The 12,393-nt window shown below is 50.2% G+C and overlaps 5 protein-coding genes; 4 read left to right on the top strand and 1 right to left on the bottom strand.

The window, feature by feature from the left end:
* Positions 1–650: 650 nt before the first annotated feature.
* Positions 651–1,292, top strand: FFUJ_13636 (uncharacterized protein; the record flags this gene model as incomplete). XM_023576344.1 has 2 exons in its annotated part: positions 651–1,006; positions 1,067–1,292. 2 exons carry the CDS (start codon positions 651–653, stop codon positions 1,290–1,292), a joined length of 582 nt encoding a protein of 193 aa, XP_023429506.1.
* A 242-nt stretch (positions 1,293–1,534) lies between these two features.
* FFUJ_13637 (uncharacterized protein) lies at positions 1,535–2,049 on the bottom strand (the record flags this gene model as incomplete). XM_023576345.1 has 3 exons in its annotated part: positions 1,535–1,812; positions 1,863–1,941; positions 2,020–2,049. 3 exons carry the CDS (start codon positions 2,047–2,049, stop codon positions 1,535–1,537), a joined length of 387 nt encoding a protein of 128 aa, XP_023429507.1.
* Positions 2,050–2,602: 553 nt separating this feature from the next.
* FFUJ_13638 (related to SGD1-involved in HOG pathway) lies at positions 2,603–5,203 on the top strand (the record flags this gene model as incomplete). Its single annotated transcript, XM_023576346.1, has 1 exon — positions 2,603–5,203. One exon carries the CDS (start codon positions 2,603–2,605, stop codon positions 5,201–5,203), a length of 2,601 nt encoding a protein of 866 aa, XP_023429508.1.
* An 808-nt stretch (positions 5,204–6,011) lies between these two features.
* FFUJ_13639 (probable LPD1-dihydrolipoamide dehydrogenase precursor) lies at positions 6,012–7,859 on the top strand (the record flags this gene model as incomplete). XM_023576347.1 has 5 exons in its annotated part: positions 6,012–6,070; positions 6,206–6,270; positions 6,336–6,415; positions 6,484–7,188; positions 7,242–7,859. 5 exons carry the CDS (start codon positions 6,012–6,014, stop codon positions 7,857–7,859), a joined length of 1,527 nt encoding a protein of 508 aa, XP_023429509.1.
* A 1,475-nt stretch (positions 7,860–9,334) lies between these two features.
* On the top strand, positions 9,335–11,113 carry FFUJ_13640 (probable delta 8-sphingolipid desaturase; the record flags this gene model as incomplete). XM_023576348.1 has 2 exons in its annotated part: positions 9,335–9,567; positions 9,622–11,113. 2 exons carry the CDS (start codon positions 9,335–9,337, stop codon positions 11,111–11,113), a joined length of 1,725 nt encoding a protein of 574 aa, XP_023429510.1.
* Between the last annotated feature and the right edge of the window lie 1,280 nt (positions 11,114–12,393).

Genomic DNA, 12,393 nt, shown 5'->3' on the forward strand with positions numbered 1-12,393 from the left:
TGGGCTAACGGAGGTTGTCGTTCGTCACTACTAACCGGTGTAGAGCTACACCGGAGCTATGTCTACCACTGCATCTCGTATACGTAACCGATTCAAGAAAGCATCTACCATTGAACAGATGTATCCGTTGTGTGTTGTTTGGTAGATCAAGATCCCTTGGCGTCGCTCTGCCGTGTGGCTGTGTGACAGATTAGCTCAACCCCAAGATGCTTGGTAAGTCATCCCAATTAGTTCTGTATGAGGTGTCGCTCAGGCGCCTTGGAGAAAGTACGACTTGGCTCATACGTTGTATGCGGTCGAATACCTCCCTGGTATCTCCCTACATCGTTTGATTACTCTGGCGTATCTGGGCACCGAGCTATTATACTTGGCGACTTGTTGGTCGGAATCCTTGGTGTATGTTGCCATAGATTAGAGGATTGCCCAGGGGCCCTCACGATACTACGAATAATTAATGTATGAAGTTGTTACAATGCGCTCAATCTAGGTGTTGTGTCGTCATCGTGTAGCGGAATGTCTATAAAAACACCTACTCTCCTCGTTGAAAGTCTTTACCAGTCTCATCAGTATTCACTCACAGAGCAACCTTGCACCCTAATCCCTAACATCTTTCCCTCTGCCCTACATTTCCAGCCAAATCCACCGCGAAAATGAAGTTCTCTCTCCTTGCTGTTGCTCTCAGCACCCTCGCCGCTGCCTCGCCGACCCCCGACATGGATCACGAGAAGCGCGCTCTTGGTCTGCTTAAGCCTAAGGGAGGTATCCCTTTCACTTTCACTTCTATCTGGGAAGTTCTCGCTACCCCTAATCAGGTTGTCGATGCAGACAACAAGTACACTGGCGGATTGAAGGGTAGCAAGGGTCTCTTCAAGTTTGGCATCAACTCGAACGAAGATGTCATCTGCTACAATATCACCTTGTATGGCTTCCGAGGTGACTACCAGTCTCCCGCCAACACTGCCACCCACATCCACGAGGCTGCCAAGGGCAAATCGGGACCTCCACGGTAAGCTGATGGCACGGATCTATACGCATTTAGATCTATGAAGCGCTAACTTGGTATTAGCATTGCCTTCCCCAACCCCGTCGGCGACGAGAAGAGCCGCAACGCTGTCGGCTGTCTCCAGGGTCCATTCCGCACCGGCGTGATTCAGAACGGCCAAGACACTGGTGTCGGCTTCACCCTCAAGCAGATTGAGAAGAACCCCGAGAAATTCTTCGCCGACTCGCACTCCAGCCTTGCTGTTCCTGGCGCTTTCCGAGGACAGCTCAGTTCAGGCAAGGTGTGCTAAAGGGCTTAGCCCCTTTCCCAAACTTTGCTCAATTTACCTAACGCGCATACGCTCCTGACGGAACTGGATTGTTACGCGGCTCCGTGTAATATTTACTCTTCCTTTTGTAGAAATAATTCAAAGTCATGGTTGCTTGGGGACGTGTTTGGGCATCGCATAACATGATCATTCATTAATCCATGATATAACCTTAACCTTTGATGCCTGACACCACAAACATTGAACAGTGAAAAGAAAATCGTTTATGCAGCAGCCTTCTTCTTCTTTGCCTTGGCCTTCTTCTTGCTTCTGTCTCTAGGCTTCAAGGCTGTCATGCCAGCCTTGCACACGTCGGCATAACGAACGTAGAAAGCCTCCAGATCCACGGGGTTGACGACTGTTGAAAGCTTAGCTTTGCTGGAGCGATTCTTCTTGCCCTTGCCATTTGTTGCCCTGATGATGAGGGGCAGAGGCTTGCCAGGGTGAATATCTGGAGAGGGTTCCTCTTCTGAGGGACTGGGGATGTCTTGACCGTAGGTGACTGAGAGGTTTCTTAGCGGGATGAGAGATACGGCAGGTATTTATACGTACGTCGCTTCTGGCTCAAGTAGATGGCGCCATGGTCGCTGCCCTTACGATGATTGAAGAGCTCACCCAATTTGGCGAAGAACTGTCACGATGTCAGAAACAAAGCTGCCAGACGATCGTCCGGGCCTGTCTTCATATGAAGAAGGCAATGCAGACTCACCTCGTCATGGCTCATATGAGAGTCAGCCATAGTGATGGGTTATGGGACTGTCAAAAGTCGATGTATATTGAGAGATGAGTGTTGACCAACCAATATTGAGGTTGACATTGTGCCCCGCCATCATGTCGGGGTTCAAGTGTGGCGCAGGTTGTGGCAGCATCGTTCGTGGCTTACATCGGGCGGTGAAATCGATACCTGAGCTTTAGTGGAGGACTCACTGCCACTCAGGTACCTCTTAGTCTCTCGAAACCTCCAATTTGAAGATATTTTCTGCCGGCAGAATATCCTTTCTTTTCTGCATCACCTCTGAGCTGGTGAAAGAGACTTGAAAGACTCAGTGCGTATTTATTCAATCCTAAAGGGAGAACTCGCATAATGATCCAAGTCATCTACAATTCTCAGACCAGTATTGCGACAAGATTTCGAGAAGATTTCGCCAGAATCGCAATACTCTTCTTTAACCGCCTGCTAAATTAGGCACAACCACCATCAAGGATCCAGATCGTTGCTTAAAATTCAGTCAACTGCAGGATTGTAACCCTGCAGCATCCCGGTGTTTTTCTTCCGCTATACTTCCGGCAAGATGACGTCCGCGCCAGAGCTCCAGCAGAAACTTTTCAAGCGTATGGGCTTGGATGTTCCAGAACCCAAACCACAGCGCAATGGAACTAGGAGAGCGGGACAACAGTTGTCAAGAAAAGAGCAACGTAAAGCGCAACGGGTACAGAAGCGAACCCACGTCTATGCAAGAGCAACTCCACAGCGGCCACAGCATATAAATCATGCTCAGAGAAGGCCAAACACAACGCAGAGGAAGGAACAGGTGAACAAGTCTCAGTCACGATCTCCAAAGCAGGTTAGCGACGATGAAGATGATCTCGAAGACGAGGACGAGGACGGTGCGGGAGACGTTTCGTTGGACGAAGACGATGGTTTGGATGACCTGATGGACGACGAAGAAGACGACAACGACGACGACGAGGAAGAGGAAGAGAAAAAGAACACAAAAGCAAAGAGTGGGAAGAAGGGTGTTTCGAAGGCCGCGCAGGAGAGACTGGCCCAGGACGACGCCGAGATTGAGGCCTTTGAGCGAAAGCTAGGTATCAAGAAGGGAAGAAAATCACTACCTCAGTCTTTCAGGGAGGATGGCCTTGGTGATCTTCTAGGGAATCTTAGCGGTGAAGAAGACGTCAGCGACAACGACAATGACAATAAAAAGAGGAAGAGTGAATATGATGATTGGCTGGCATCCAAGCGAAGAAAGACAGTAGAGCCTGCAGGCCGACAAAAGGTCCGCGACGTGCCCGAAAATGAGGAACGAGATGATGATACGGGCTTGGACGACGAATCTGGAGATGACGACGAGGACATGGACCTCACTGATGAAGACGATGAAGATGGAGGTGACTTTGATAACGACGACGAAGAGGATGATGTTACAGACACCACACCAGCTCAACCGCGACAGAGAGAGAACCCCTATGTCGCGCCCACTACTGGAGTTACGGTTGCGAAATACGTCCCTCCTTCATTACGCAGAGCCGCAAACTCAGAAGAGGAGCGCAAAAGTCGACTTAGGAAACAAGTTCAAGGCTTGATCAATCGTCTTACAGATGCCAACATCTTGTCCATTGTCAAGTCTGTGGAGGAGCTTTACCAAAACAATGCACGTGGTGATGTGACAGATGTTATCACGGATGCGATCATGGCTCAGATTTCCAAGCCGGAGAGCCTCCCTGATCAGTTCTTTGTCCTCACCGGTGGATTTGCCGCTGCCATATACCGGCTTATTGGGTCGAGTTTTGGTTCAGTGTCAATCCGCCGTATCGTGGAAGATTTTGGCGGTCACTATGAGCAAGCGAGCAAGGGGCAAAACGCTGAATCCGCTATTCAAAAGGAAGCTTCGAATATCTTGACACTGCTTTCACAACTTTACGTGTTCGAGGTTGTCACTTGCAAGATCATCTTTGATTACATGGAGAGACTTCTCAGCGACCTGAATGAGATCAACGTCGAACTTCTTCTGCGAATATGTCGCATGGCTGGCAGAATGTTGAAGCAGGATGATCAGCAATCGCTGAAGCACGTCTCTGGGGTCCTTAACCAGTCCGTCTCGAAAGTGGGCTACACCAATATCTCAGCTCGCACAAAGTTCATGGTTGAAACCATCACCGACCTCACCAAGGGCAAAAAGAAGGCCCGAGGCTTGGACTTTACCGTTGTCTCAGAACATGTACAACGCATGAAGAAGCGTCTCGGGGAGCTCAAGTCTCAGTCGCGACGGCTCGATGGGCTTGCTCCTATGGGCGTAGGCTTGGTCGACATTGAGGGAGCTGAGACACGAGGTAAATGGTGGTTGGTTGGTGCCAGTGTACCAACAACTCTCCTAGATAAAAGCAAAAAGGGGCATGTATCTGATGCTGAAATGAGCGATCATGAGGACATGGACATCGTTTTGCCTGATTACCCAAAGAAGGCTCGCGCTCAAGGGTTGAGTGGAACGGCCCAGATTGCGATTTTCACAGCATTGATGACGGCATCCAATTTTGAGCACGCCTACAGACAATTTGTCAACCTGCGGCTCAAGAAGGATGACCAATTGGCCCTCGCCACTGTCTTAGTGCAATGTGTAGGCAGCGAAATGCAATACAACCCCTACTACGCTCTTGTGGGAGGAAAGGCCTGTCTGAGTAACAGCCGAATCAGGTTTGCGATCCAAGATCGATTATGGAAAATCTTTAGGAGTCTCGGAGAATCCATGTTCGGCGAAGCTCCTGAGGAGGATGAGTCGGCTGATGCTGAGCGCATGAAAGATGAGAGACGCATCGCCAATGTGGCCAAGTTCTATGCGGCACTTGTTGCGGATGGAACACTGAATATTGCCATCTTGAAGCCTCTAGAACTTCCTGAGGCGAACCACTGGACATCGATGTTTGTCCAGCTATTCATACTTGCTCTTCTGAAGGAATGCCGGAGCAAGAAGAAGGGCACAGAGGAAGATACGAAGCTAAAGAAGATCTTTGGTGTTGCCCGAGACTTGCCAGGCTTGGCTGCTGGTATACATTGGATGATACGGAAGAAGGTCCGGAGGACGAAATTGGTCAGCGCAAAGGAGTCGAAAAAGCTGGAGGGCGTTTGCGAGAAGGCGCAGATTATTGTGCGCCCAGCGGCAATAGAAGTGTAGGATATGGGATAAGAGTGATAGATAATTCAGGGAGGCGACAGTATTACAAAGTTCCGCGGCCTGATTCAGTCCAGAGTCCAGAGCCTAGAGTCCAGAGTCCAGACTCATGATGTTTATTAGCAATCATCTATCTCGGTGAACCGGCAATGTACTCCGTATATGAGCGGCTTTATCTTCCAGTGACGTCGGCATCCCGAGGGGCAATTGACGTCCGGCGACCGGGTAGGAACGGGTCCTCGGAGGTGCAAGAGGCGAGATAGGTTGTGGTTGGGAGCGACATCAGTCTTTGGGGAGAACCGTTTCGGCGTGCGTTGGGACGAAATGCCCGAATTCCCAGGCAAGACTCAGCGTGAACCACCACTGAAACCGGGAACGGATCCAAAAGTTGGAGATATAATGCAATGCCATTCGACAATGGGACCGGAGATATATATCCAGGGGGCAGTTTTCTCCAACGAGACCTAGCAAAAGCTTTACGGGGCACGCGGAGCGGCGGAGGGGAGGTGAGGGTGCTGTAGGTGGCCCCCTCACCGAAGAAATGACCAATCGTGTCAACGTGTCGGCTGACGTCCAGGAAAAAATTACCTGATAAACGGGCGGGCTTCTCTTTGCCGAAGCTCCCTGTAGTGCATTACAGTGCTTTGCCTTACTGGACTTGAACTGCCCAGGGCTGTGCTTTTTAGACGGCGGACGAGCTTTGTTGCGGCAACGCCTCAACCTCAACCTCGTCGACTTTTTCTACCTCATCCTCCCCCTTCCTCTCCACAATCCGTCTGTCCTCCATTGTCTTTCCCACACAACCCACATCATGCTTTCCAGTCGCTTAATATCACGAGCTGTTGCTCGCCCGGCTTTCCAGAAGTCTACGTACGTTAATACCACAATGCGCTTTGCGACAAATGGATCCAGGAGAAGCTTGTTTAAGTCCGCTTCTGTTGGGACCAATCCGTCATCGAGGCAAATATGGCTCGTCAACTAACAATGTGTCTTCCTGATCGATAGGCTCCCCAGCGTCGTCGCTTCCTCCTCGCTGTCGCGATTCAGCCGTGGATATGCCTCTTCAGCTGGTATGTTGCCTCCGAGCTCGTCGGAACACCACGCCGAACAACCCGCTGACCAGAATTTCTTGCAGAGGAGAAGGATCTCGTTGTTATCGGTGGCGGCGTTGCTGGCTACGTCGCTGCTATCAAGGCTGGACAAGAGGGCATGAAGGTTGGTTTTATACGGGGAACCACTAAGCGGACAGAATTGGCTGACCAAATCTTTTCATCTTCCTATAGGTTACCTGCATTGAGAAGCGTGGCTCCCTCGGCGGTACCTGTTTGAACGTCGGCTGCATTCCCTCAAAATCTCTCCTTAACAACTCGCATCTCTATCACCAGATCCTCCATGACACCAAGGCCCGCGGTATCGAGGTCGGCGAGGTCAAGCTTAACCTGGCCAACTTCATGAAGGCCAAGGAGACTTCCGTCAGCGGTCTCACCAAGGGTATCGAGTACCTCTTCAAGAAGAACGGCGTCGAGTACATCAAGGGTGCTGGTTCTTTCGTCAACGAGCATGAGATCAAGGTCGACCTCAACGAGGGCGGTGAGACCAGCGTTCGCGGCAAGAACATTCTTATTGCTACTGGTTCCGAGGCCACTCCTTTCCCCGGTCTTGAGATCGACGAGAAGCGTGTTATCACCAGCACTGGTGCTATCGCTCTTGAGCAGGTCCCTGAGACCATGACCGTCATTGGTGGTGGTATCATTGGCCTCGAGATGGCTTCCGTCTGGTCGCGACTTGGCTCCAAGGTCACAATTGTCGAGTTTCTCGGCCAGATTGGTGGCCCCGGTATGGACACTGAGATCGCTAAGAACACCCAGAAGATCCTCAAGAAGCAGGGTCTCGAGTTCAAGCTCAACACCAAGGTTGTCAGTGGCGACAAGTCTGGCGACAAGGTCAAGCTTGAGGTTGACTCCGCTAAGGGTGGCAAGCCCGAATCTGTATGTGTATCAAATCCAATTGTTTTACCTACAGTTCTAACAAACACTTCTAGATCGAGTCCGACGTCGTCCTCGTTGCCATTGGTCGACGACCTTACACCGGCGGCCTCGGCCTTGAGAACATTGGCCTCGAGGCTGACGACCGTGGCCGTGTCATCATTGACTCCGAGTACCGAACCAAGATCCCCCACATCCGATGTGTTGGCGATGTCACCTTCGGCCCTATGCTTGCCCACAAGGCTGAGGAGGAAGCTGTTGCCGTTGTCGAGTACATCAAGAAGGGTTACGGTCATGTTAACTATGGTGCCATTCCCTCCGTTATGTACACCCATCCTGAGGTCGCCTGGGTCGGCCAGAGTGAGCAGGACCTGAAGAACCAGAACATCCCTTACCGAGTCGGAACCTTCCCCTTCGTTGCCAACTCTCGAGCCAAGACCAACCAGGACACTGAGGGTATGGTCAAGATGCTCGCTGATCCCGAGACTGACCGCATTCTCGGTGTTCACATTATCGGCCCCAACGCTGGCGAGATGATCGCTGAGGGTACTCTGGCTCTCGAATACGGTGCTTCCAGTGAGGATATTGCCCGAACCTGCCACGCTCACCCCACACTTGCCGAGGCCTTCAAGGAGGCTGCCATGGCCACTCACGCCAAGGCCATCCACTTCTAAGCAATGCTTGAGGAACATAATGAAAAAGATGACACAGAGTCAAGAGGAGGCATCAACAGGATAGTGCGAACGGGATAGAGCCCGGGGCATTTGGGACTCTGGGTTGTGTAAATTAGTAATAATTCTGTCTGTTCAAGCATGATGCCTGGAAATCACATGGCAGGATGCGTTGCTTGCGTTCCAAGATTATTTGCACTGCGTGAAAGAAGAATACAAATTATATGATGAATAACAAAGTTTCTCTTTCGAATCGACTGGCTAAATAAACCCTTGACTCTTTTACAAAAGTTGATGTACCATGTTAGTCAGGACAAGCTTTAGACCAAAGCATTCAAAAACTGTGTAGTATTGAGAACAAAAACCAAGAAAGGGAGAGATAGATCGGTGAGACCAGCGCTCCATTCCGATATTATTCTCATTTTCATGAACCTATTAGTTACTCGAACGAATCGAATACGAATTCGAGAATGCAAATCGAACAACTTCAACTCACACAGGCCCCTCGAGGGACACTAGCCCCGAACCCGTTTGCAACGGTGGATTTACAAGGTTGTTCAAGTCGAAAGGTTCTTGTGAGGGGATACACCAGATCAGCTCATTCTCGACCAGGAGCCAGCTAGGGATCTGGCTAGCGCTGAGGAATATGAATATAGGTAGTTGATGTTCCCCAAACCCGTTATTATTATCGACACTTTTTGAGTTGTAGCTGGCAGTGAAAGGACCAATTGAGTCATGCTGTTGTGAGTGATGGAGAATGCAAAGCATCTGAGCTCACCAATCGGTGAATACGGGGTCTAAGGAACCCGAAGAGCTTCACAATAGCGGAAATACGGATGTCAATCGTTGTCACTGATCAAAAGCAACATGGTATTGATGATCCACGCTGCTTTGCTCTGTATATCTCCACCAGGTTGGAGATCCTGTGTCTCGATTGAGTCGCCGCTGCCTGTATCTAATTTGGGTGCCTAGACTCAGGGACAGAGACTTGCGTATGCAGCGACGGAGCCTTTTGTAACAGTAATTGCTGAAATCAGGGGCCTAGGGATGTACGAGATGGAAGCTTGGAAGTCCATGTTGACAAGGGCCCTTTGTTGAAGGCGGCCTTCCAACTGGTGGCGGGGTAAATCATAGCTGGAGCCCCTCTGTTGCAGCGGAGATCGGGTCACTTTGACAGAAGTGAGGTGTGCTACCAGCTGCGCCGCTCCACCACTGCCGGAGCTAGGAAAAGGCACGCACTTCGCCGAAGGAACTGATAAGATGCGGTGAATTGAGCTGCATATGATTCGACCGCAAGCTGAAATCGGCCCCTTTTTAACTTGCACATTTAAACCTCGGGCACTCCCCCATTCATCCCTCGCTTGGAGACACCCAGCCCTGGACAATTCTGTTGTTGGGTGCAGCAGAGTCCTCCACACTCTTTCTAGCAGTTTTGTTGTCTGAGGTATTCTTTCCTCTGTTTCATTCTGCCCTTCACTATGGCCCATAGTGCTGTCGTTACAGGCCTGCCGCCTCTTGCAGGTAATGCGCCGGAGAAGACACCAAAGCTTATGACCAGGGACGAGATTGAAGCCTTGATCGCTCAAGGCAAGCATGTCACTATATTCCATAACCAAGTCATTAAGATGGATGCTTGGATGCCCTATCACCCCGGAGGTGATAAGGCTATGCTTCACATGGTGGGCAAGGATGCTTCTGATGAAATCGATGCGTAGGCTACAAACAAATCCTGCGTCTACGGGGTCAATGCTAATCTGCCGAGTAGTCTACACTGTTTCGAGACACGCCAGAAAGTCCTGCGCTATCGCATCGGTCGGATTGAAGGAACTTGGGAGAACTTCCTGCCGCCTATCCAGGGAGGCGTTTACCGTACACACGAAGAAATTGAACGAGCTAACGCCGGGGGGGAATCCCACAAAGACCAAGACTCGAGCGCTCCGTCAACTCGTGTCCCATCACCAGTCTTCGACGAGGAAGAGACCGCCGGGGCAAGACAGCGAAAGACGAACAAAAAGGACGGAGCTCGAGCGCCCTCGATATCATCTGCTTCTAGCGTAGAAGAGCCAGATCTTGATGGCATGTCGTATCTTGATACCATTACTCGCGAACATATCAGCCTCGACCTCGACAAGTACCCTCCTCCCGACAAGGAAACACAAGCCACGATCGTTGCCAAATATCGCGAGCTCCACCAGAAGGTCTACGACACAGGGCTTTACAACTGCAACTACAAGGCCTATGGAATCGAATTCATTCGATACACTGCATTGGCGGTCGGTTCAGCTTTCTGTCTCCGCCACGAATGGTACGCTCTGAGTGCCTTTCTTCTGGGCGCCCTTTGGCATCAACTCTCATTCACAGTCCACGATGCTGGGCATATGGGTATCACTCATAGCTACCTCATTGATTCTTGCATCGGAGCCCTGATCGCCGACTTTATGGGAGGTTTGTCGATAGGATGGTGGAAGCGTAATCACAACGTGCACCACGTTATTACCAATGCGCCGGAGCACGACCCTGATATTGAGCACATGCCTCTCTTTGCCGTCTCTCACCGTCTTCTAGGCAGCTTGAGATCAACATACTACGAGAGAGTTATGGCCTATGATGCTGTGGCAAAAGTTCTGCTTAGAGTTCAGGCCTGGACTTACTACCCACTACTTGCACTGGCTCGTTTCAACCTCTACCGACTCTCATGGGACCACCTCATCATGGGCCGAGGTCCAAAGAAGGGGCCTGGCTTGGTTATCTGGTGGCTTGAGATCATTGGACAGGTTTTCTTCTGGACCTGGTTCGGCTATGGTCTGGTATACAATCTTCTCCCTGACAACTGGACCCGATTCTACTTTGTCATGATCAGCAACATCACCGCCTCGCCTCTCCATGTTCAGATTGTCTTGTCTCACTTTGCCATGAGCACAGTCGAACTGGGACCTCAGGAGTCGTTCCCACAGAGACAGCTCCGAACCACCATGGACATTGATTGTCCTGAGTGGCTTGACTTCTTCCATGGAGGACTTCAGTTCCAGGTTATTCACCATCTCTTCCCTCGCGTACCGCGCCATAATCTGCGTGCGACACAGAAGCTCGTCCAGGAGTTGTGTAACGAGGTCAACATCCCTTACGCGTTGTATGGGTTCGCCAACGGCAACCAACAGGTTATTGGAAGGCTGGCAGAGGTTTCCCGACAGGCGGCCATCCTTGCTAAGTGCCAGCAGGCGATTCAGAATGGGGACCTTTCAGGCCATCACCATTAGACGAAACACGACCGACAGACTGGCATTTTGCTGTATATATATGCGCCGGTTTCTGTTTGCAAAATCGTCAAAAGCTTTGCTTAGATTAGACCGATACGGACTGTCATGCTAGATCGTTTGTGAGGTGTAATGATGAATTTATGAATATTTCTGTCTTACTTTCTCTTCTCGTCGACAATCGTGATATTGTCTTAGATATTGAGATGTGTCACTGCTACAAGGTGTAATTGTTGACTTAGTACCTATGTTGGAAGCAAACTCTGCTCTCCACAGGGCAGCGTGTGGGCAAAGTCTTGGTCTAGAAGCTCATAAAGTCCGGAGTTGTGAGACTTGGGTCTGGGGGGAAACAAGTGCCTTGCGTGTGCGACCCATGGTACAGCCCGCGAGCATCGAATTTCTTGCTGGGTCATCTGGGGAATTGAGCTTTCTGATTTAGCTATTGGAGTAACGTCTGGCTCTCTCCAGATGATAGAAGTTGTTTGGGCATCACAGATTTGAGGCCTCTGATTAACCTCAGTAAGCCTTGGTCACATGGTGCGTTGTAAGCTGTAGTGGTGATGAAATGTGCCCTTAGCCTCGCTGAAGGAGTTCCTTTGAGGCTTCAAGGTTAGCATTGGGCAGATGAAGAACCGGGCTTGCCGCCCATCACATGGGCCAGTGGTGGTAGTTGAGTGACGTCGATTTGTCGCACGAGGGGTCATGATGAGGGGCAGAAAGCATAAAGCCTTAAGGCGTTTAATTCGTGGACGCGTGCATATATGAGAACGACATTCCGATCTTGATGCAGGTTGATATGATTATGCATGTCCTAGAATGGACTTGTTATTGACCCTGATGATGGTATAAGAGTAGAGTATATATTGATTTCGGATTTGATGAGAGTTAGTGGGAGTCTCATTCATACAGGCAGCAAGCTGATAAGGTAGAGTTAACGATCAATAGCAAGTAGGTACTCTTCTAGGTTTTTTTTATGCATAATCAACAAACAAATGAAACTCAATCTCAAGGTTCAACAGGTCGAAACACAAAAGTAGACGCGTCCGAAGGCCTACCTAGGTAGGTAGGTACCAGGTACGTAGGTACGTCAGATCACGAGCACGGAGTACAAAGTCCTAAAAGGTGGACGTCCCCCAAAAGTCGAGACTCGTGGGGCTACTCCTTCCCTGTCCAGGTTACCATACAGTGCGTGGATGGAAGCAAGATTCCCTGCTCCATCTCAAACGAGCCAACCACTTTGGAACTTAATTCCTACCTACAACAACAACTCCAAGCTTAAACTA

This window comes from Fusarium fujikuroi, chromosome FFUJ_chr04, assembly GCF_900079805.1.
Source record: "Fusarium fujikuroi IMI 58289 draft genome, chromosome FFUJ_chr04".
Classification (NCBI taxonomy): Eukaryota; Fungi; Ascomycota; class Sordariomycetes; order Hypocreales; family Nectriaceae; genus Fusarium; species Fusarium fujikuroi.